General features: G+C 47.7%; 2 protein-coding genes and 1 long non-coding RNA gene across 16 annotated transcripts; 2 read left to right on the top strand and 1 right to left on the bottom strand.

The window, feature by feature from the left end:
• The first annotated feature begins 63 nt into the window (after nucleotides 1-63).
• Nucleotides 64-6237, top strand: LOC125959973 (nuclear pore complex protein Nup214). Its single transcript, XM_049693025.1, has 2 exons — nucleotides 64-237; nucleotides 330-6237. Exons 1-2 carry the CDS (start codon nucleotides 202-204, stop codon nucleotides 6120-6122), a joined length of 5829 nt encoding a protein of 1942 aa, XP_049548982.1. The 5' UTR covers nucleotides 64-201; the 3' UTR covers nucleotides 6123-6237.
• On the bottom strand, nucleotides 6227-23568 carry LOC125959986 (cyclin-Y-like protein 1). Of its 14 annotated transcripts, none has more exons than XM_049693057.1 (4): nucleotides 23456-23568; nucleotides 22043-22478; nucleotides 14865-14903; nucleotides 6227-12365 (listed from the first exon to the last, which is right to left on the bottom strand). In XM_049693057.1, exon 4 carries the CDS (start codon nucleotides 11197-11199, stop codon nucleotides 10123-10125), a length of 1077 nt encoding a protein of 358 aa, XP_049549014.1. In that variant the 5' UTR covers nucleotides 11200-12365; nucleotides 14865-14903; nucleotides 22043-22478; nucleotides 23456-23568; the 3' UTR covers nucleotides 6227-10122. The 14 variants fall into 14 exon arrangements, with proteins under 14 accessions (XP_049549014.1, XP_049549020.1, XP_049549022.1 ...); XM_049693063.1 differs by lacking the exon at nucleotides 23456-23568 and adding an exon at nucleotides 23373-23392; XM_049693065.1 differs by lacking the exon at nucleotides 23456-23568 and adding an exon at nucleotides 23341-23357.
• On the top strand, nucleotides 19858-21202 carry LOC125959992 (uncharacterized). The gene is made up of 3 exons (XR_007469813.1): nucleotides 19858-20099; nucleotides 20152-20535; nucleotides 20596-21202. It is a non-coding gene; the product is annotated as an uncharacterized LOC125959992 (long non-coding RNA).
• Nucleotides 23569-24066: the final 498 nt, after the last annotated feature.

The raw sequence follows: 24066 nt of genomic DNA, 5'->3' as shown, positions 1-24066 counted from the left end.
AACCAACACTTGTACAAACCGTGTACCTACACGTTTTTCGCGAGAACGGTGACAGCCGCTGAATTGGCGCCGAAGAAGAGTTTGTTTTTGTCTCGAAGATCCGAAGAGATCCGTTTTTAATTCGCGGAAACCCAACGAAACAGGAAACTAGGACACGGTCCCGTAAATCGGAACCCTCGGACAACACTCCCCACGGCAAATATGGCTCAGCAAGCACCAGAAGGCTTGGATGTTACGGTAGGTCGTTAGGGCATAACGCTCGACGGGAAAGTTTGGTTATGGTGACACTTACTTGGACGGGTTCTCCTTTTCCGCTACTCCCGGCACAGGATCTTAAGTTTAAGCTGCAAAGTAAGGTGCCAATATTCAAGGGCAACGGCAACGCGAAGGATGGCTGCAATTTGCTGGCCGCCGCCAGCGTTCACGGGCTGGTGTTTGCCGGTACGGTTGGGCCGGAACTGCGCGTTCTGAAGTTGCGGGATATCACCACCGACCGGGTGATCAACGAGGTGGTTCCGTTGCGCACAGTACCGTTGCCTAGCGAAGCGTTTCAGTTGGCCGTGAGCTGCGATCATGCTCTTCTCGCGGTGGATGTGGTCTCCAATGGGGTTCCATTCGTGTTCATCTACTCGGTATCCTCATTTGTGACCGGTTCCGTCCAGAAGCTACACGAAATCCGTACGTCGCCCCAACCCGCTGTTCGCAGTACACAGCTGTGTTGGAATCCGGTGCTACACAACATGCTTTCGGTGCGTACCGAAACCGGCGGACTGTCGGTATACACGCTGAAAGAGCCCGTCGGTATGGAGTTCCACTCACTCGGTGATGGTAGCAATCCGGCCGAGCGGGCCCAGTGTGTGTGCTGGAGCCCGAAAGGAAAGCAGCTAGTGGTGGCCTTCGTTAACGGTAAACTGGTGCAGTACAAACCCGACCTTAAGCCGGCCCGCACGATCGTTTGCCCACCGGGAGTGGTCGAGGGGGGTGGATCCTTCGATGTGCTAGCCGTCCAGTGGCTTAGCACGTATCAGTTTGCTGCCGTTTTTCTACCGCACGCGGCCGACTCCGTACCGGCTCTGTTCATTGTGAACGCACCGAAGGCGGGTAATCCGGTGTTCATTAACTATGACGACATCTGCTACAGCCAAAGTGGCCCCCGGAAGGGGCAAGTATTTCTACAGCACATTCTACCCTGGAATTTGCTGTTGATGGCATCGGCGAATAGCATGGAGGTGGGCATACTGGGCACAACCGAGAGCGGTGAAGCACCGACCTGGTACCAGTGGACGACAACGGATGAGGCCCGCGCCGAGCTGCCGCTGACAGTCGACAAGCAGGAAACGTTTCCGGTGGGACTGGCACTCGAAACTGGCTGCACGCACGAGGTCGTCATCGGTGAGCAAACGTTCCCGGTGATGCCGATGATACATCTGCTTTCCACCTATGGCCAACTGGTCTCATTCAACGTACTGAACACGATGGCCAAAGTACCGAGCATCTGCTCGCCACCAAAGCCGATCCAGGATAGTTCGGGACAGTTCGTCAAGGTCGACTTTGATCAGGCGACCGGATCGGCTCCTGTGGGTGGCGGTATGACAGTTCCAGCACCCCAGCCAGGCATAGGCCAGGCAGTACCTTCATCGATCGCGGCAGAAATATCGTTTTCTCTGCCGAGCTGTGCTACCTCGACACCGGCCATTCCGAAAACCAAATCATTCTTTAGTCCCGGGGCGACTGGTGTGGAACAGAAATCACCGATGAATCTGTTCGGGAGTGGTGTTGCTACCGCTGGTGTCGGTACTGCCGTCACCACGGACCAGCAAAAACCGGTTACCCCAGCAACATCAATCGCACCTACGTTCGGCAAACAGATTACATTCGGTGGTCGGATGACTGCAACGGCCACAGTGCACGCTAGCGGTACCACCGCAGCGGACAACAAAACCACTCCCTTTGGATCGTTCGGCGGATCGGCGACGACAGCCACCAGCGGTAGTGGATACGGCATGACACCAGGTGGCCTACCGACCATGTCCACACCATCGTTTCAATCTGCATTGGCCGCTGCAACGCAGCTTCCTGCCGGTGTGCAACCGGCTGTTCAGCTACAACCATCTCAAACGCAGCAACTAGATTCGAACAAACCGCTCGTTACCGTTCCACCAACGTACGTCCCAACCCCCCAATCGATCGGCTCCACCCTTAGCGCCTCGACGCAACCAACGGCTAGCCGGCCGGTAGGAGGCGGCTCATCGAAGAAGGTGGCCGAGCACCTCTCCGCGGAAGACAATAATAGAATCATCCTGTCACTCACGGTGGACGAGCTGAAGAGGTTTACCCGCGAGCTGACCGATCTGCAGCAGCGATCGCGCTCCATCAACGTACAGATCGGTGCAAAGGAGGAATCGGCCACGATCGTACGCAATTTGCGCGAACTGGAGGATATCATTGCTCAAGCAAACGAGAGCACGGAATCGCTCGTGGCGGACGTGCAGGCGTTACGTCTAGGATTGAACGAAGCGTTCGCAATGGTGGCGGAGGCTATTAGCAAGAGCGCCATCTACAACAATCCGACCGTCCATCAGTACCAGGAGGCGCACGTGATGTCGCAGACGAGCCGCCGGCAGCTTTCTTCGCTCGAAAGCATGCTCAAGGTGAACGAGAACCAGCTGCGCACGATCACGAAACAGCTCGATGCACAATGGATCACGCTCGAGCAGACGCGTCAATCCAATGCTCGCCAGCGGATGCACATCCCCAGCCTAGAGGTGCTCTACCAGACGCTCTCGAAGCAACAGGAAATCCTGAACCGGCAGCGCGAGAAGCTCGGTTGCCTGAAGCATAAGCTAGGCCTGCGCGGAAGCATCAAGGGGCTAGAAGAGCAGCACCAGAAGGAGTCCGGCAAACAACAAGCAAGGGCACAGCTGGGTCTCAACGGTACCCCATTTGGGGAGGATGACGGCGATACGGCGATTGAATCGCTAACCGATTCCATCATATCGCTCTCACTCAGCGAACAGGTAGCGGCCGATGCGAAAAAGTTGAGTGAAACGAAACTGAACGCCCTCCGGAAGGTGCTCGCTGGGCGCAAGGTTGTGACGGTGAAACCGAAGCGCCCCGATCGCGTCGGTCTTAGCTCGGAGGTGATACGGGAACATATTAACGAGGTACGAAGGAATGTCACTCTGGAGAAATCTAAAGCAGAACGGGCAGCAGCAGCAGCAGCATCAACAGCAGCTGCTACAGCTGCAGCGAATGTAGCTAAGAAGGAGACCGAACAGAAAAAGGTCCAACAGAAACAATCGCAAAAACCACCAACCGCTGCGGCTCCAGCGACGACTGCCAAACCGTTCTCCTTTGATGTTCCAGCTCAACCGAAAGCATCGATCACTGGGGGAACGTTCTCGTTTGGCCAAGTCGCTGCTACAGTACCGGAAGCAAGAGTCGAGCAACAAGTTTCCGTGGCGAAACCTACGATCGCCAGTGGTGGTACCGGCGTAGCGAATGGACCAAGCGCTACAACCAAGCCAGGGAAAGAAAATATTGAGAAAAAGGAGGAACCGGCGAAAGCGACCGCCACGACCGGTGGCGGTTTGTTTAGCTTCGGTGCAAATCAAAATACACTGGCTGGCTCAATCTTCAAACCATCAACCGCATCAACCGATGCAGGCACTAGTGCACCCGTCAAACCAGTCTTCTCCTTTGGAGGATCCTTAGCAGCAAATCAGCAGCCGGTGATGTCGTTCGGATCACTCCCGAAACCATCGTTTTCTTTCGATACAGCGGCCAACACTAGTGCTACGTCCGGTGCTACTAGCGGAATTACGTTCGGTGCAACTAAGGAATCAACTTCGGGAGCGCTGAACTTGGGTAAGCCAAAGGCACCAGCGAAGAACGATGAGAATGTACCACCGGTGGACTGTAAGGATATACCCTTACCACCATCCTTCGGTCCCGTTGATACTGCTACGGGCACGAAAACGACTGCACCGCTACCGGCGCTCACCAGTCTTTTGCAGAAGGTGGATTCCCTAGAGGTGACAAAGGTGGCCCCGTCAACGCAGCAGCCACAGTCGCAGCTGAAGCCCGCGGCAACAGCGGAGGTTGGTTCCAGTAGCAGCAGCGCCGTCAGCTCCTCATCGCCATCACTAGCATCATCGGGCGGTGGTGGTCTCTTCGGTAGTATCGGAGGAAGCAGTCTCTTCGGTGGTACAGCTACCAGTAGTACCACCGGTGGCGGTTTATTCGGATCGATTAAGGCCACAAGTGAGCCAACGGATACCGCGAAACCATCATCGGGTGGTGGTGGACTGTTTTCTGGTCTTACATTCGGTGCCACTACCATTACACCAGTAGGAGGTGCCTCGGCGGCTTCCAGCTCAGCGGGATCATCCGGTGGATCGCTCTTTGGAAGCGTCAAACCAGCCAGCAGCAGCAGCGGCACCGGGAGCTTATCGTTTGGAGAGGGTTTCACTGCGGGCTTTGGTGGATCCCCAAAGTCTAATACTCCCACGGCTGCTGCGGCCACCACCAACACCGGTGAGGCAAACAAGGTAGAACAGAAACCGGAATCAACCGTATCCACTACTGCTACGGTCACCGTTAGTGCACCACAAACTAGCACGGCACCAGCACCGGCGACAGCCATTTCCGCCGCTACAACCACAACAACAACGACAGCTGGCGGTTTCTCGTCCTTTGGTTCGATTCCCTTTTCTAAACCATTGCCAACGATCGCCTCAACCACAACCGCCGTCAATGAAACGACGACTTCCGATGCTACCGCTGGCCTTTTCGGTTCGATAAGCATCTGCTCGCCCAATGGTGCCAAATCGCCACCATCGGCCGCAGGTGGCAACATATTTGGTTCCGCCTTTGGTTCGAAGACCGCGGAAACATCGTCCTCAACCGCTACTAGCATCTTCGGTGGTGGTTCTGCTGCTGCATCTCCTAGTGGTGGATCAATCTTTGGAGGGGCCACAAAACCAGCCAGTACCACTGCTAGTAGCAGCCTCTTCGGTTCCGTTGCCTCACCCAGCACGGCACCGTCCGTCTTCGGAGGGATATCATCTACCAGTGGCGGCACGACCACATCGTCGCTCTTCGGTGGTAATAGTACCGCGGGAGGAAGTTTCTTTGGAGCGGCAGCGGCGGCAGCGTCATCCACCGCAACGACGGCAGCAACAGCAAGCGGTGGATCCTTCTTCGGAGGAGGTAGTGCAAACTCGATCTTCGGTAGCACCACGACGGCGAACTCTCAGGCAGCACCATCACCAGTAGCAGCAGCAGCACCTACGGGAGGTAGTATTTTCGGTGGTCTTGGTGCTAGCGGTACGACACCTGGCAGCGGTAGTACTTCGACTGGACTCTTCGGAAGCGTTTCCAGCGCTGGAAGCGGTGGGTCGATCTTTGGCGGATCGTCCGTGTTTGGTACGGGGGCTTCGAATGGAAACGCGACTGGCACGACCGCCACTACCGGTGGCAATATCTTTGGTAGCCCGGTAGCACCGGCCACGGGAGGTCTGTTTGGTTCGGCCGCGGCTCAGGCCCCAACTTCGGCATCCACCGGGAATGTCATTCCCTTTGGTAGCCCGCAGCAAGCCGCATCACCTGGGTCTTCGACAACACAATCCATCTTCGGCGGAGGCGGAACCTCCGGAGGAGCATTTGGTGGAACCAGCCCCGGTGGGGGACCATTCAGCCAACCAGCTGCAGGTACGGTTAATGCGTTCTCTTCTCCCACCGGTGGAAATGCGTCCGCGTTCAGCAAACCCCCCGGCGCTTTCGGGGCAGCTCCGGGAGCATTCGGTGGTACACCAACGTTTGGCGGTGCTCCGACGTTCGGAGGTGCGCCCACCTTCGGTGGTGCCCCAACCTTCGGTAGCCCGAAGAGTGCGTTTGGCGGTGGTTCAGCATTCGGTGCTGCGACCGGTACGGTTGGTGGTACAATCGGTTCTAGTGCTGCATTGGCAGGATCTACGATCGGATCACCAACACAATCCAACAATCTGTTCGAACAGCTAGGCACCTCATCGACGGGCGTTTCGTTCGGTGGATTAGCCCAGCAGCCGCTAGCCAAACCGAGCCAGTTTGGTGGTTCCTCATTCTCCAGCTGGCGGTCCTAGAAAGGAGCTGAGGAGGATACATCCTGTTCCAGGCTAGTTTGTGTATTTTAAAAGCTGAATCATTTAATTACAAAATATCAACGAACAATAAAAGCAAATTTCCTATGTGTAACGTACCACAACCAGCCTCTGAGTGTATCGAAAAATGATCACCCAAATACTCTGAACTGAAAAAAACAATAGTCAAAACCACTATATTTATTTTCGTCGCCGCAATATCAATTGAAAGCGCTTAGCAGAACACTTTCACAGTCCATTTTGTTCACTAATGAATTAAATCTTGTTTCAAAATTTCGAAAAACTGCTAAAGTTACTACGTATACGGTTATTGGCACTGAATTAAGCGAAAAAAAATAAACGTATACCCCTCATAGCTTGCTGTGCAATGTGCTTGTTATAATTCAGGGTGACACACTACTTCTATGTACTAGATCCAACGCTATGCTTAATACCTACGGAGATGAAGGAAAGCACTATTGTCTCGATTCAGTGTTATCATTTTTCGTTTTTATTCGATTTCGATTTTGTTCGCGTATCTTCTCCACTTAAGAGATGGACATACACGTTCATACACGGTTCACCCACCGTTCGCCGCATACATAACTTACACAAGTTACGATCATATAAATTGGTACCGATACCGTTCCCCCCTCTATGCAGCTGCTTAAACACAAGTGGGCGGAGGATTTCCCTTCGGTCTTGCGTGTATCATGGAGTTGCTAGCTGCTAGTTTATGGGATGTGGTGTGTCCTGTGGTGGCCTATGCTGTCTACATTGGTTAGTTGCATCACACTATCAAGATTTCAGAGCCCGAGGCTTTGCTATCATTTGCACTTCGAACGGATTTCGGCTGACCTTTCACCTTCGCCCGCTATTTTTTTCAAACATTTTTTTCCATAAAATTCGTACCGCCTCTCCCCCAATTGGCTTGGAGGGTGTAGTGTGAGTGTTTCGGAATTTTGTGCTAATTTTCCGCTATTTCTGATCCTTTGCTTTGTTAATATGGTATATTACTTTACTCTGTCATTGTTTATCACCGTCTGTGCGTTTGCATTCAATCGGGATGATTGTGTTTCGTATTAATCATTAAACCTAGCTGCATATTTTAAACGACCTTCTGCTCCTTTTCTGGCCAAAAGCACTAAGAAAATGGACAAGAATATCGGAGTTTTGGGAGACATATTTTATTAAACATGTCACGAAATAAGAAAAAAAAATCGAACGAAGCGTAATAGTACTGATAAGAAGAAAACAGAACTCAAGAACGCATTTTAGAAATCCATTGTTTCCCATTCTATATCACGAATTATTCTCCTGAATATCGTTTGCATCGTATGGAGAATGTAGATCATCAGTTGGTGGTTTACCCACTGTCCAAGTTTGTGAGGCGTACTTTTAACAGTGATCTTGTACAGGCTTCTTTGATGATGCGAAGAGGGCTATACGCGATGGGAAATGATCAAAACATCGAAATGCGAATCGATTTAGGAATTTCCGGTATGTTTTCGTATTTTTGTTGTTATTGAATCTTTGTCTCACTCACAGACTCAAAATAGCTTCCCTGTATTTTAACTTCAGCCAAGAAGTTTCTCTGTGTGGGCGTTTGTAGGTTTCCATGAACTGTTTCTTGGCGCCATCGCATGCTGCCGACCAGGGGTTTAATATCTTATCGGTATCTATAGTGCATGTGTCTACTTTGATGCTCTGTTACTCATGATTTTGACCGCGTGTTTTCATGACTATCGAATGTGACCGTTTTCCATGATTAAAACACCGTTTTATGAAATGTTTTCTACAGCTCTCAAATTAAACAGAAATATAGAATAGATCGATTAGTTCCGCATATAAGGTTGTCACAAATACGCATTTGGATGGAAGAATATAATCAAACGAAATGACTAAGATGTCCAACATAAACAACCTATGCATTGAACAATAATTAAAGGTTCTCATATAGAAGAACGATAGAAAAAAAAAAATTATCAGAAGTTTGCCTCAAAGCAATCCACTGTAAAATTGACGACAAACAGTTCAAAACATTTCGAAAAACGGTGCGGATAATGAATGAAATATCTCTGAAGGTGGTTTTTGAATCATTTCATTTTGTAAGCTTAACATTCTGTGCCGGGCTATTCAAATGCGGTTTCGGCTCATTTTCACCTACCGTACCGTAGCATTTACTCTACATACAAATGACAGGAAACGTTGTGTTCTGCCGTGTGACCTCACCGTTTTGTAGCAGTGCCACTTTCGGATACCACGGATTCACTTCGTTTACTCTTCATCGATTACCACAATAATAGCGCCTTTCGATCGGATTTGTTCTGTTAAAAATCCGTACATTTAATTTCTAAATTCATGCGTTTCGTAAGTAAGATTTTCTCACAAACGCACACATAAACCTACGCACACTGACGACTCATATACACATACGTGATACGAAATTACGCTTACGAAATATCACTAGAAAATGCGTTCCTCCGTAGTACACCCAAGCGATCCCTTTCCTTCTTCCAACAGCTGCATTGCACTGGAAGGCAAATGTACAGGCGGATGTAAAAAGTATAAGTTGATTAGCAAAAACGGAAAAGAGCGAAACCAAAATAAACATTTTTCAAAATTAAGAAACATAAAACGGGCACTGCAGTAACGAAACATGTATAGATTTAAAAAAAAAACGTTAAAGAAATATGAAAAAGCAATTTGCTTTGGTGTGCCTCTGCCTCATCAACGTGCGAGTAAAGAGTAGAGAAGAATAAATTGGCATTCTTTTGCTCCTTTACGACTCCTTTCGACATCTACATCTATCACCATATGCGGTGTACGTACCTCCAATTTTGCTCTCCCTTCTCTTCTCTTCGCTACCCTTAAGTTCCTTACTTTTCGTGCGGTACAAAAATATGATAACCCTTTACGATAGGAGGGATGCCAAAAATTGGGGTTATGTGGTTTTGCTGTTTTGCTTTTTTACGTCGGACACTTTTCCGTCCCGTTCAGCTTGCCATCGATGGGCGAATGACGCACGGCCCAGTGGCGCTCCTTGGTTTAAATTGACACATTGTCGCTCTTGGACTCAATATATAGCTATCTGTTGTTTGCTTTGCATTCCAGGGAGGGATTGGATCCTGGCTGGTGACACCATCGATACCAAGGGGAACTGTGGGTTGTTGCTACACTCTATGTGTATCCAGTGCATCCAATCCATTCTTTAGCTTAGCGGGGAGAGTGTTAAAGGAAGGTTGTTTAATGTTTGCTGGTCATTTTAACCTTCGTTTACAAAGAAGGATTTTCTTGGAATAGGATCTCAAATGATCAACGATGATGGTCATCCATGGCTCGCTTGCCACGGTAGCAGAATACACCGGCTATCTTTCCTTCACTAGAAAATCTTTCATGACAACTCCTATTTCGAGCACATGTTCATCAGTTTGTCACCACAGTTCTCTTATACAAATGTATGATGCCTTGCTTCCCATGAGTATACTACACAGCGCACAAAAAGTCCCTGGTCGGTAGCTTCTGCTGTTCAGCTCAGCTGCTTTAAGGTAGTCGCTAGGGAAGACACAACCTAAAGGGAACTTTTAGCAGCAGGAGCAGTAGCACATAGGTAGAATTCAGGATGCGCTCCTCGATCGTATACCTTCTCCCGTAGGCTAGGCATACAAACACATACACACACTGCAGCTACCACTACTACTACTAATAGTACTACTTCAAGGGCGCTGGAATAGATTTGCTGGGTAGTTATGTTTCCAGAACAGATGTTGACCATCATAATTACAATAGATGCAAGAGACGTTGCACAATAGTAGATATAGTGTAGAAGTATAGGCGGGCTATGGTATGTACTAGAGCTCGAACGATACCGATCCTTTTACAAGCCAGAAGAGCCACCGGCTTTTGCTCATACAAGCCACAGTCTGTGCAGAAGAATTCCGCAACAATTCGAGCGCTACCGTTACACAACTGTGCAGCGAAGCACCTTGGCGTGTGAAGAGAATCACGACAGTATAGCAACACTACGCCGGATGCCACCCTGCTGGTGTATGTTGTCGATCGAGGACCACTTCTTCATGCCGTTCTTCAGCGCCTCGGCGGTCGCTTTGTCCTGCATGACGCGCGACATTGCCTCGAGCTTCTGCGCCCGTTCCTTCGAGAGTGGTTCCGTCGGGAAGGATAGATCGTTCGCTTCGGCCAGCGTCCTCAGATCGAAATAGTATTTCGCGTACACCGATGACGGCACGTTGATGTTGAACTGCAGCAGCTCCAGAAACTGGCGCTCGAGTTCATTCATATCCTCCACGGTGATGTCCTTCAGGATCTGACAGTAGTCCACGTTCCAGACGGCCTGATCGTCCCAAACCTTGCTGGCGAGCAGAATCGCGCCCAGCACTATCCTCTTCCAGTTGCAGGACGCGATGTCGAGCTCGGCGTACGTGAGCAGCCGCTCGAGGTAGACCAGCGTGATGATGGCACACTCGGCCGTCAGCTGGGCGGCATTGAAAAGCGTTCGTACGAACTTGTAGATCTGCCGGTGTTCAGGATTGTGCCGATCGTAATCGTCCGGCACCGGGTCGCGCGTTAGCGGGTGCAGTTTCTCGTCGAAAATTTCTATCCGCCGCTCGCTGGTACGGTTCTTGATGTGATAGTAGATTGCCAGCGATACGCATTTGACGGTGTTCTTGAGGTTCGGCTGCGAGACCGTACTGTCGTCTAAGTAGATGGTCGAACAACTGCTGCTCTTCTTGAGAACACCACCACCTCCACCACCGCCACCCCCTGCACCTCCTGAACCGGCACCACCGACTGATTGTGGTGCAATCTGATGCTGTGACTTTTTCCGGGTCATTCCATTCTCCAGGCTCTGCTTCGAACGCTCGAGAAACATCGTACCGGCGGACGGATCGACGGATGGATCATGCTCCCCATCATCGCCCTCTCGCTCTGAGATGTGCTGTAGATTGTTGGTCGACAGTTCACCTTCGGGCAGATGCTCTTCGAACACGGGCGCTTCCTTCGGTTTCCTACGCTCTGGCGGTGGGCTCGAGTACGAGCAGCACGACGTTTTGTTACCCATCACTACAACGACAAACTGCTATTGCTGGGTGTCCTCGTCAGGCAGACGAAAATGCGCGCCAACCCCAATAACAATTCCGTCGCGATTCAGAATTGCGTTTAACTTTTTGCGTGGTTGACGTAGTTTTGGAAGGAATCAGAAAAGCTTTCTCACTGGCATAATGACGGTTTTTGGGCGGCTGGAAGCGAACGGTTTTTCCGGGTTCTCTGTCACCGGCGTTTTTATGTATGTGAGTGTGTGTGTACTTTGAGAATTTGATATCCTGGCTATTTAAATCTGTTTCCTTTACAGAGCTTTGTTTTCGAGACACTAAACGAACAAGATTCTTCTACCGAACGAAGATGCTCTGCAAATTATCTACACGATTCGCACAGTCTCCGTCAAAGGATGCTGGACTCGATTGGTTGCATCCGTATCATTATCGGATTTTCACCGGATGACTTAACGATTAGAGAAGGCTGGGCATCCAAGGAAACGTTAATAGCATAAAAACATGGCCTGTTCGTGTACGAGCTTAGGCTGAGAGAGCAAAAGAGCGGATATATGCTGCCGTATTTCAGTTTCTATCCTGATTGACTAGTTAGATGTGACGGTTACTATGTGATGCCGCCTTTCCTGGAATCGCCTCTTCGGTTGTCAAATCGCGTTTGCGTGTCCTCTCTCCTCACATGAACGAGACTGCAGATGATCGTTTGGTTTCTTTTCCGTAGCGTCTTTGAGACAGCGGTATGGGGCTTCTTGTATAGTACACGCTTCCTTCCGGCAGCCTTATTGCAGAGACCTTTGCCCCTTGTTTCCGGTGTCTGTTAATCTTAAGCGTATCGCTTCCGATGCACAGCTAGCGTTGACTTTTTGGATGACTGACTTCTCTCGCTTCTTCTTATTCGATAAAATTTGGCACTAGATCACTTTATGGCCCTGGACAAGTAGTAACTGAACAAGCGCGATGCGGAAGTTTGACTGCTCGGTTATTATAGCTTTAGAGATGACTTGCTGCTGTAAAATGTTTCTTCTATCAGTTTTAAACAAACGCAGTTAGTGTGCGGCTGGGCTGCTAGTTGGCTCTCCTGGGCTGGTCGATGGGCGATCCGATGTTGCTGTTGCTCGCTACAATCGCTATCTAATGAAACGCCTGTGCATGGCTATCCTCATGTTGCCACTAAATCCTAAGGAATGAAAAAAGAGAAGAAATAGTGTAAGAAAAACGGAAATTAACGAAAGATAGTAAGAATCCGGATCTTAATCTTTAATGATGAATAATTAAAAAAAACAGTTAATACTGTGATGACTGCTAAATCAACTTCACACCAAAGGAATCGAGACATCCATTGCCATTAATCAACCGATTGTAACGAACAACAGCCGCACTCATCCAACAGGTGCGCCTCGTGGCCTGATTGGTTAACAAGACAGATCGTAAAACACACCGTAACGACCCATGTCACAGCATGTCACTGCGACGGTAGTGGCTGCTATTATTGTTTTCACACATTTTATACACGATGGCAACGTGCGGAAACCGATACACACGAAAGAAGAAGAAATCATGGATGAATGGGTGCAGGGGATTTAGTTGCGCGTACAAGTGATTTATGATGAATTTCAAATCGATGGTCTGCAACACATTGGGAGAGGAAGGACGAGAAACGGCGATGTCCGAGAGATGGAACCAGTTTGTTCCGGTTCCGGTCCATTAATTATTTGTCTTTATTATAGTTCCGTTTCCGTTTATTTTCGATACGGTGTAATCGAGAAAGATGCAATGATTTGTTTATTACCACTTGTTCATTAACCCATTGATCCATGATGTGTTTTGGGAACAATCGTAAAACTACAAAATAGCAAACGAACTGTGCGATTCTTGCGAGTCAACCTAACCTCGTTCAGACAAGCCTTCTTTTGCCGACCAAAATGAGCGCAACTGCAATCACGTACTTCACACCTGGACGATTTTGCTAGAAAGCGACACGCGATGCTTCGTTTAATGGCTTTAAAACGGATTGCAGTCCAGAAGAAGGTACATCAATCAATCGGAACATGCGCCAATCGGTCAGTACGTTAGAAATAACGAGTTGACTCAGAAAGGACGACCACCGATGACTGTTCATTAGTAGGCCAATTTGAGTGTGCCACCTTGGCAACGAGAAGGTGAGATGATCTCCCAAGGAGTTTCACGATCACCAGGTGTCTCCAGAGGGTAGCTTATACACACCTGCACTATGCCGTGATCGGAAAATAGAAACCCCGTTCGCTATCACGTGACCATACCGAACCGAGGCAACACAACCCATCCATAAAATCGGAAAGGTAAACACAACCACCGTATATCACGCTTTCGCCGGTCTCGCATGTGGGGCGCCGCTCGGTGTCTCTGCCGATAATGAATCATAATTGCGCCATCTTTCGTGACGGTACGCTAGAGCTAGAGCTGCTACGAATCGGACGGAGTACACTGCTAGCGAGTTGCAACAACGTCCGTTGGGAACGCGAAACACTCGGAGCCAATAACGAATTAAACGCACGGCAGTATTCAGTAGCTACCAGCGCAACGAGTGAAAGACGCAACGAAACGGGGAACGTACCCGTGGCTGTGCAACAATAAATATATCAATCTGGCCACCGTCACACGGGGAAGGTGTGTCACGTAGGCGGCGCAAGGAACGTAATTACCGGATTGTTTTGTAAAATGTAAACGAATGAAGGATTCCCCTCGGGGTTGGGTGGTGTGTTTTGCTGGTGGCTGTGTTTGATTTAATGTCTAATCTACATAATGCAACTTGCTTTCCAAGCGAGAGGATGTGTATCTAACTTTTTTGGCTCTATTTTGGTAACTTCTATAAAGGATTATAATTAATTTGAAACTTAAACTTTGAAAATCTACTGTAACCGGAAACTCTCCATTCCTATGTCCGGGAACTTGCAGGTTTGCACTTCCAGCAGACGACTTTCCGCTACTACAAAAAAAACGGCTTGACCTTTACTCCCCCTCCGTCTGGGGTAAGTTAATGAAATATTAACAAAGCCCTGATTTATACCCACCGGCCGGTCAGCCAACCGAGCCAGTTACACCGGGAGTCCCGCTGCTTCCGGTGGCTGCAGGACTGCAGGATTTAATTATGGAAAACCACCGGACCGCAAAGTCCAAGCTAGCCCGGACCTCGATGAAGTGGAAATGTGTTTTTCATTCCTTATTCACTTCCACAATTCACTAGCTACGTTTTACCAGAGAACCGCAAAGCCGGCTAAGCTGGTGCTAGTAACCAGAGCGGAGGGTTAGGAAATGCATCGTTTTTACTAGGCGTTGATTGGAGTATATAATGAGATTATAGGAGAAAAGATGTAAAATGAAGAGCTCCTTGGAATTGTTAAGTTAATTAAAAATAAAAATGTATCCAAAAGCATGCCGTAGCCCGAAAAGCTTGCAACTAACTGTTAACTGTATGGCTACACTACTACCGAGGGAGACTGTTACAAGTAAAATTGAGAAATTATCTTGAAGTTAATCGCAAGACACTTCTCACCCTTATTACTTGCTTTTACTCTACCTTCCAATTTACAGTAGGTCAATGGTTATGAGTTTTGACCATTGACGCCGATTAAAAATGGTGGAAGGATCATTCTAAGTACATTGTTACGCAAATATAACACATCATTCTAACACTTACCATCGAATGAGTTCGTTCTGCTTTCGATACAGGAAAGGGCTGTTTTGAAAGAAAACCAAAAGAGAACCGTATTAGAAAAAATGCAACCGAATTTCGAACACTAATATGATAGCTTAAATCAATTGAATCTGTTGTGAAGTCGAAAGAGAAGTCGCAAGCTCTACGATTGCCAGTCGAGCCCATTCCAAACACTTGAAACCTTTCCTTTCGCGACAAGGCCTTATAATGGAGTCCAGCATTGTATCTAGTGTTTGCGCAAATAATTAAGTGATTTGCTTCATTTGCTGTACCAATTCTAACGGAGTGCCCGTGGGCAAATAACTGGTCCGCCGTAATCGTGCCGCCAACGGCAAACCGATCTTCCCCATGAGCATACATTCCGTGAGTGAGCAAATGCAAATACGCGGCCGTTTTGGTGCTGCTGTAGCTGCGAGCGGCGGCCGAATCAGTGCGAAGGATAGGCGAGGGTTAGTGAGGGTATCAGTGCTTGGTTTAGGATTTAAGTTTTTCATTCATTCCGTCATATTGAAACTTCGTTGGTTAGCATTGCAAGCTACACCCGGTCCTTTTGATAACGAGAGGAAGGGGCATTTTTTCCATCTGTACATTGCAGTGTGACTACAATATAAACAAAAATATTACTTCCGGCCGATAGTGAATGTCTGTCCAACAGGGTATCGTCAAAATAACAGGGTTATTTTTCGGATGGATCACACCATACAACAGAAAACCATTGAAGTTTCTGCACAATAGAAGGACAACAACAAGATCGATTATAACAGGATTGAGAGTACATGAAAATTCATGAATTAATCTATAAATCAGTTACTTTTAACCAAGCACAATAAAAAGTAGCACAATATAAGACAATAGATCATGAAACTGTAAAAAATAGAAGAAAGTTAAAAAAAAATAAATTACTTAAAAGCCGATATGAAATTACGATAAATTACGAAAAGCAATGATGAAACCCATCTATATCGAAAACATAAATCATGAAGGAACCACTGAAATAGTCCAGTCCAGGATCCCTACCAGCACAGCACGTGTCCTTTGACATTTGCTATTTATTTCTTCGAACATAACGACCACAGAGGGTAGGCAGCCTCTGCATACGTACACTACTAGTCAAGCCTTCAAGACAGCCACAGTTGGTATCTTTACTCGAGGAGCCTCCTCCTGCTTACACTGGCACGGAGGAGCCTATTCGTCTTACGGCGCTACAAAACGGTGACCTCGTTTCGTAAGGCTTTAGCTCGTTAAGCCTCTATAGATGTACGCCACTCCGCGCCCACTCTCTGACCAGCAGCTGATCCAGCTGATTCCTACGTTCCAACGTTCCAGGAATAGATGTGTGCCAACCATTCCTGCCGGATCAAAAAATAAACCACCACCACCACCACCAGCCAACCAAGAATCAACCATGGTCAGTTCACGCTCTACCTGAACCTACGATAATATCCTGCGAGCCGGCCCATTCCGGTTCTATCAAGGATGAGAAGCACCTTTTCAAGAGGGTGCACTACATATGCATTACTGCGATCGATCCCGGCGAAGCCTTCCTCCTACACGAGGATATGTTGTGTCTGCAGAGACTACCGGTCTCACGTAGGTGTGGCTGAACTTTGACCTCTTGTTAGCTCGCGCGGACCCCAGCGCCCTGGTAGTGAGGTTGTCGTTAAACCGCCCGTTGCATAAACTGTGGCGGGAACATTAAATATTTAAGATAAAAAAAGAGTCCGCTGGGATATAAAAGGAAAACGGCATGGTTCAGCGAGAAGTGAAAAGGATTTTTCTCCGGAGGAAGGACGTGCACTACACGAGAATGTAGAAGAGAAAAAAAACTCCCAAAAAGGAAAGCACAGAAAGTGCAATGGGTAGACAGAAAGGGAGAGGTAAATATAGAGGAAGGATGGGATTCAGAAGATCCGAAAAAATGGAAAAGACTTTACGCCTCTTCCGCAAAACTTTCCATCCCCAAACACGGGATGTTTCTTCGGGATTCTCTGGTGCAAAAAAGGAAAAGAAAAGAAATGAAAAACGGAAACCAAGTTTGTCGTGCTCGCTTGCAATTGAGTTATAAATTTCCATCTGGATGCTCAGATTCTCGGTCGGCTGCATGCTATGCTTATGGTTTTACGACTTAAACTATTCTGCTGGTTCTACATACAACTAGAAAGTGTCCTCTATACATCGAGCGCAATTGAAATAGTGTAGGGTTTATGCAAAAAAAGTAATGGAGAGCATATTATCCAGTTGTTATGGAATACTTAATATGTTCAACTCAATTATACATTTCATGTTTTACATTTGAATGTTAAAGATTTTTTTTGGTATTCATTTGTTATAATTGCTTAATTCATAAAATAAAAATCTACAAAAGTTCGTGAACATTTTGAATGAGTAAGTAGACTGCCGAAATGATTCAAATATGAATATAAATCTCTAGTCTTAGGAGTATCAATCTCTAGTTAGCAGAGCATCTGCTAATCGAATATTATTGTATTGAATATCGAATTATTGTAATTGATGTTCTCGGGATACTTCCAAAATTATTCATGAAATAAATGATTTTCTCCAACAAATAAAGGGCGCCAGCTGATTCAACGCACATTCCTTGGGAGGCCCCGTACGCAAACGATAGTAAAACCGAGCAATCGGTAGTTATCATAGCGAACGTCTTATCAGCACCGTAACATGAAGATAAGAACCATAGACACAAAGAAGTATCTTTTATCACATAACACATAAATGCCATGCCGAGCAGTAGTAAGTGAGGGGGAGCGAGCGGTGTCCGTTATCTATTCCAATCGCTTGTAACCGTCTCGGAACACACATCCCAACACTCAACAAACACGGCTACCGGCGTAAGACCGGAGATTTTGAAGATAACGGCGGAGCGTCTCGGACTCGACTTGACATGCACGATGGGCTAGCGCCGAATCCAGGAACGGGCCGGACATGGTATGGCCAAAAGGAAGACATTATCTACGGTCCCGGGGGTGATGGTAAAAGCGCCGCATCAGCTGTTGACGATGATGAGGGTAAGAAGAGCGAGAGTGAACAATTGCATCACCATAAATCGGCGGTTTTAAGAAGCACCCGAGGCGCTTTCTCTCAAGCAAAGTGAAACCTTTGACACATTGCCACCATTGTTTCCACGCTTGCCGGCTGTAACAAACATCACAATATCTGATCGCTTGCCGGCTGTAACAAACATCACACAGTTTGATACTGATTTGTGTGCTTAAGATATGTACCAATTACAGAGATTGCGTGGATCTTAGTTATCTATAAACGAATCCTCTTATCTGCGTTTTTATCATACAAAAGAATAGAATGCAAAAACCAGAGAGAGAGAGAGTAGGTCGACGACCTACTCCTAATAGGTGGCACAAAATTCAAACCGTTAACATAAAATTGGATGTACTAATGCAATTCTACCCAAGCTGATTGTGTCGTGTCCCACTTCGAGCGCTATGCTGAGAACCACAGACTGGCAGATTCAACTCCCATTTCAATGACGTGACGACTTGAGCCAGAAGCCGTCTCACACTGATGTCAACCACAATCCAGCGTTAGTACCGTACATTATTAAAAGAAACTATTTTAGAATTGCCACCATATGCTGTGAGTGACGGTAGCGCTATCGATCTGCTTCTTCTCTTTCAACTCCAAAAAAGCATTGCAACCGAGCGACGCATAGTACCGACGGCTAGAGCTCATTATTTGTTGACGAGCAGATCAGAAATCGATATTCGATCCTTTTGATCATTATACACAGCGAGTGTGCCGTGGTGGGAGCCAACAGAAAAGGGCACACACGCTGCGCCACCGTCCATGCTTCAAAGCCTGGTGTTTTGAAGCTTGGGACGTGTAGAGCCCAAGCGCGACGGCTAATGATTTGTCAAATGAAATCAAATAAACCCGGGAGCTGGCAGGCCGGCATGTCCCACTGGAGAGATTGTGATGGAGAGCCCGAGAACCGTGTCAAAAGTGGGAAAATCAACCTAACAGCAGACGTAGCCAGGAAGAGTTCGTGGACCGGGAACAGATGTCAATCCTTCTATTGATCCATTAGCTGCATTAGCTGCGATATTTTGGATCGATTAGTGCACGGTTGGGGAGAGAATCCCGAAGCCGTGAAGGAATCCGAAAACGAAGCCGTTGTATACTAAAAATGTATACTAAATGATATTTGATTTTGATTTTGATTAGAAAACGAAAGCCTATTTTTCCACTCTTCTCCATTGAGAGAAAAATTGTGGCAGCCTGTTATCGCTGAAAACATTGAATTAAATCATAACCACTAATGGCCACGCTACTCTACTGAACGCCGCACGTCCCTTTGTCTTGAGTGCAAAAAGGTGACTATTACTCATTCCCTCGCATTCCCGATGAGTTTCCATCGTTCATAACATGCCTCGTGCCACCGATTGAAGGTAATTGGATGTCACGAAACGTTACGGTATCGTACGTACGTGGGAGCAGCCACTAGCGCCACAGAGGTACCACCACGATGCCGGCCTCGACGATAGCGGGGGCAGTGGATCCGATTTGGTGGATTGTGGCCGTCGTCTTTGCGTTCACCATATTTCTCGAAGAAATAAATCCAACAGTGACGGCTATCCCTCCCGGTCACCATCTTTTCATTCACCCGCACTGCCAGTCGCTGGCAACAGGTTGTCCACGACACTTGGTGCCTCCCCTCCGTGCGCTCCCCACCTCGAGGAGTGCTATTCAATTTGCATTTTTCACAGATTTTCACCTGGAAGGTCGTCACCGTCGTCGTCAGTCGGCATAGCATATCGCCATGGAAAACAGGGAAGGTCAAAGCATCGTCGTCGTCGTCGTCGTCATCGCCATCGCGTAGAGATTTTGTTCGCTTTCGCACACCATAAGCTTAACGAAAGGCGAATAGAAATGAAATATGACTACCTTATTTGCCAAACGCGTCATGAACAGCGGACGACGTACGATCCGAAAGACGTGCATAAACATTATCTATATTGGCTCGCGAGGAACGATACTCGACGAATCTGGTTCGTTACGTTGCTGTCTGTCTGTCTGGCAGGATCGAACGTGATCGTACCTGAAAGAGTCGTCGAGCCCTGGAAAACCGTACAATTCGAACAGAGCATCGAGGGATCTTTACTTCTGTAGCTCAGAGTAAGGGTCCAAGGACGGGACTCGCAACACTATGGCCATTCAGCAGATACATTCCTTTTCCAGAACGTAAATATTGCTTTGAAATTCGTTTGGTATTTAAATAATGTGGAATGGAAAGTCTCACTTCTAGCTAAAGGCAGGCCTGGCCAGATAAGCCACCGAGTGAGAGGGAGAGGAAGAGGAAGAGAAAGAGATAAACCCCTTACGCTTAATGTAGGCCGGTGACGTCAGTTTCACGTTCCTTTCACGGATGTTGCGCCACATTCGCTAACACCGCCTGCGGTGATGGTAAAAGGTGGGTTGCCCGTCTGAGTGGCTTTGTGAAACAGCCAACATCCAGCATCCAGCCCAATCCAGCAGACTACATAGATTGGGATTCCAAACCAGGTGCGAGCCGGGCATCATTTTCATTTGTTCATCGATGTTCGCTAAATGAATTGCGCATTGAGCTGTTTCTCGAGCATTAATTCAGTCTGTGGATCCTCCGAAACCCCTTCCAATGGTCAGTACAGCTTTTTGATCCATTTTTGTGTTTTACATTAATTTCAAACGACTCCTGCAGGCACCTGGAATCTCTGAAAACGGAAAATATGGTATTACATCGTGCCGGTCGTATTCTCTGATGCTCGTTTCGGCCTTCGGTTCAGACGATTTTTTGTTCCACCACGCATTTCGTTACCGCATCGTTATCAATTCAAATTGCAACGCAAACGCAACCGGCCGACCGACGAACAGTGGATCCGCGCTCTGTTTGCTCTATTTGGCTGGAAGGGGAAAGGAACAAATTGAGTTTAACCATGCCGAGCGCGCTCTCCCTCCATTATGACGGCGGAAATCGTTTGAAATATTTTTTACTTTGATCAGATGGCTTATTATGAGAATCGACAGCATACATTTCGGCATCGTTGAGACGATGGTGCTACATTAAAATGTTACAGACAATTCAACTTAATGTGTTTTAGTAGAAGTTCAGAAAAACTAAAAATGTACGGTAACCAACAGAAAGTTGACCATAATTTGACGGTTAACGGAACTTCTGTATAAACTTAATCTAATTCTAATCATTCAGGAAATCATTCCCTGTGAGATGCCTTTCACTGCAGTGCAGGATGATTGGGCATTTTCGTTCCCCTCTTTCCCGGTGTCTTCAATTGATTCATAAATAAACCCAAATCAAATCCATAATGAGGCCCTTGAGGTGGCCAAAAACAGCTAAACTTTCTTCGCGCGACCACGTACACACACCGAGCATGCTTATCACTTGTAAAGGAGAAAGCGAAACGGCCCAGCATCCTGTGCTCGTGGAACTGCGCCTCCTGCGCTCGGGCGATTTCATCAAATATGCCGTTCGGTGTGTCGTGTCACTGCTGAACGGTGGTTGACCAGCTAGCTCTCGCAGCTCTTCTTTGGCCAATGCTTTCCTGTGGTCAACCCTGGCTGTCGAAAGAAGACCGGGCCTGTAACCGATCCAATGTTTTTAGCGGTCTGCTTACGGTAAGATAGACACCTTTCTTTTCCTTTTCATAGTTCCTTTCCATCTATTGAATGGCAGCGAGTCACCTCAACAATAATACGGCTTTGTTGGCAACCGATACCGATAACACATAGTGTGCCTTGGGCGTTTGTCATTCAAACCTGCAGATTTGATCGGTACTAGGAAAGCAACTTTACGTGCCAAACCGATAAGAAAAGCTTCCTTTCATGCTGATAATGTAAATGGAATCTATTCTTCCTCGCTTTCGGTGCGTTAAAATTGATCGAAAAACAAGTACTGCAACTGTTTGCCGAACGTACGTTGCCCAACTGGTGACGCATGTTTGAAAGTCCCATGCCCGCTCCGTTGTAGATGGTACACATTCCGTGTAAAGCGCGGGTACTCGAGATTAAGGTACGGGGAACATATCTTTCATTATCGCACCTGACTCATCTATGGGAGATTTCTTATCAATCCGTCGATTCAGGATGGTATTTTTGAATCATCAGTTCGTGTCCAAAAGAAGTAAACTTACCAAGCGTCGATGGCGTGTTTTTGTATTTTTACGATGCGAAAGGCAGTTTCGCGCCACCCATACGGTCTCTTGCACTGAGCCCGTGTTGCATATCTCAGCGGGACGGATGATGGTTCGAAAGCGGCACTAATCCACGGTTGTTTGTTTTTAAAAGCCTCCACCAACCCGAAGTAAGTTTTGCCAACTTCCGTGACCAATAGAAACCAAACCGATTTTGGTTGGTTGACCGATTCGTCGTCGCGGTCACCGGCACAAGAATGACGGAATAATTGCTATCGATTGCTATTGCAACAGCTATCGAAGCTTAATAACTTTATCCTTATCAGGTTTACCCCCCGGCAAATTTTACACAACATGGGTACATGTGTTAACTGAGGGTTTCACGTCAATCGCGAGTACTGTTCACGGACACGTAACACCACCACACGTTTTTGTGCTGAAAGGAAAGCAATACAAGTTGTACACATTAATTTAAGGCTAAACTTAACACTTGCGTCGAGAAGGGGTTGACCAGTTCCTCCAAACGCAGGCGGTGTTTTAAGCTTCTTCTTTTTTCTTTTGATCGCTGGTGACACTTTTGCACTGCCGCTTGCAACTTTGATCTGGCAGAAAATCAACCACCAAACTCACGCACGCACAAGACTAATTTTACTTTCTCATATCGTGGTTACGATGGAAACGGATGAATAGTATCCCAAGGGAATCGCTGCAAGTGTGGGGTGGGGGGGGGGGGGAGGGCGCTGAGATTAGGCCACCGGAACTGCTGCACGCGTATGCACCGTTCGACATCCGGAACGCTTAGAACCGATGTTTGTGTGCTGCGTTCCGTGACGAAACCAAGCGGCACACCTCCTCATTAACTAGACAACTTTAATACTCTAACTAAGCTGGCTGACTGGCTGGCTGTTTTGGCCACACTTCACCGACGAACGGGGCCTGATGGTCTCAATAAATCGGATCAGTGCACTGGCCGGGGGGAGAGCCAGAGACACGGTATTACGCGCAGACCGAATGAGATAATCGTCGCCGGTATGGAGCAGGGAAAAAAACCATCATCATTGCCCCCAAAAACGTTCACCAAATGCGCACCACTAACGGGTTCCCTACCCGCACACTTGATCCCACAAATCACAAAGGACGAGTACGCAAGGATGACGACGGAGAGCGCCGTCCGGAAGAAGACACCCGATAGAAACACAAAGAAATTGAATGAAATTCGCATCGATTTAGGCGTATCGCGAAGACACCCGTACGAAGAAGATTCGCGGCACGCAACACACCACGGCACACACACGCACACAAACACACGCTTGCACGAAGGCGCACATACAGGCCGACCCTGTCTTTCGTGGCACAAGCAACAGCGGCAGGCTGGAAATTGCACCCACTCGGAGTGGAATTTTTATGTTTCACCTTTTCCCCAGCGGACGACGAATTATTTGTGCCAAGACGCGTTTCCGGACGCACTTCTTTGGCCCTGCTTTGTTGTTCCAAAAGTCTGGCTTTATAAAAAAGCAATATAAGCAGCAAAACGCTGGATCTGTCAAACTGCTTTTTATAGAGCCAAAACCTTTATAAGGCCAAAACACGAAATTCGAGCAAATCAGCAAAAGTCGAGCAATTGAGCTAGAAAGTTGGCTGTGTATGTTGTACTACTTTTTTTCATGGAGCAAATGTGAGAATTTTTGTTCGACTCCACAAAACAACAATGGGCTTTTTACCCCGCTCACTCTTGGCAGAACTCCGATTTGTGCGAGCGAGAGGGGCTCGTCGTTTACCTCACCGCGGTTTTGAGAGTCGGTAGTTCCCGGGTTCGATCGGGGAAAGTTCCTCGGAACTTTCGACTCCTGGATCCGCGCGCTACAAGCAAAGCTGCTAGGCTGTTTATAACCACGCATCGATATTTCGCACAAGCGATTCGTGGTTGATTTCAGGATGAACATTTCTTTCCGTAGCGTTATTCTAAAAGAATTCAAAGCAAAAGTGTTAAATCTTTAATTACCCTGGTTCAACACCTGATACAG

The sequence above is a fragment of the Anopheles darlingi genome, chromosome 2 (assembly GCF_943734745.1).
Source record: "Anopheles darlingi chromosome 2, idAnoDarlMG_H_01, whole genome shotgun sequence".
Taxonomy (NCBI): Eukaryota; Metazoa; Arthropoda; class Insecta; order Diptera; family Culicidae; genus Anopheles; species Anopheles darlingi.
The sequence above is the reverse complement of the archived record's forward strand: the minus strand, read 5'-3'. Positions and strand labels throughout refer to the sequence as shown.

Coding starts and splice junctions, on each gene's coding strand:
- LOC125959973 (XM_049693025.1), top strand. CDS start 202: ATGGCTCAGCAAGCACCAGAAGGCTTGGATGTTACG. Junction 238..329: donor CAGAAGGCTTGGATGTTACG/GTAGGTCGTTAG, acceptor CTCCCGGCACAG/GATCTTAAGTTTAAGCTGCA.
- LOC125959986 (XM_049693057.1), bottom strand. CDS start 11,199: ATGGGTAACAAAACGTCGTGCTGCTCGTACTCGAGCCCACCGCCAGAG.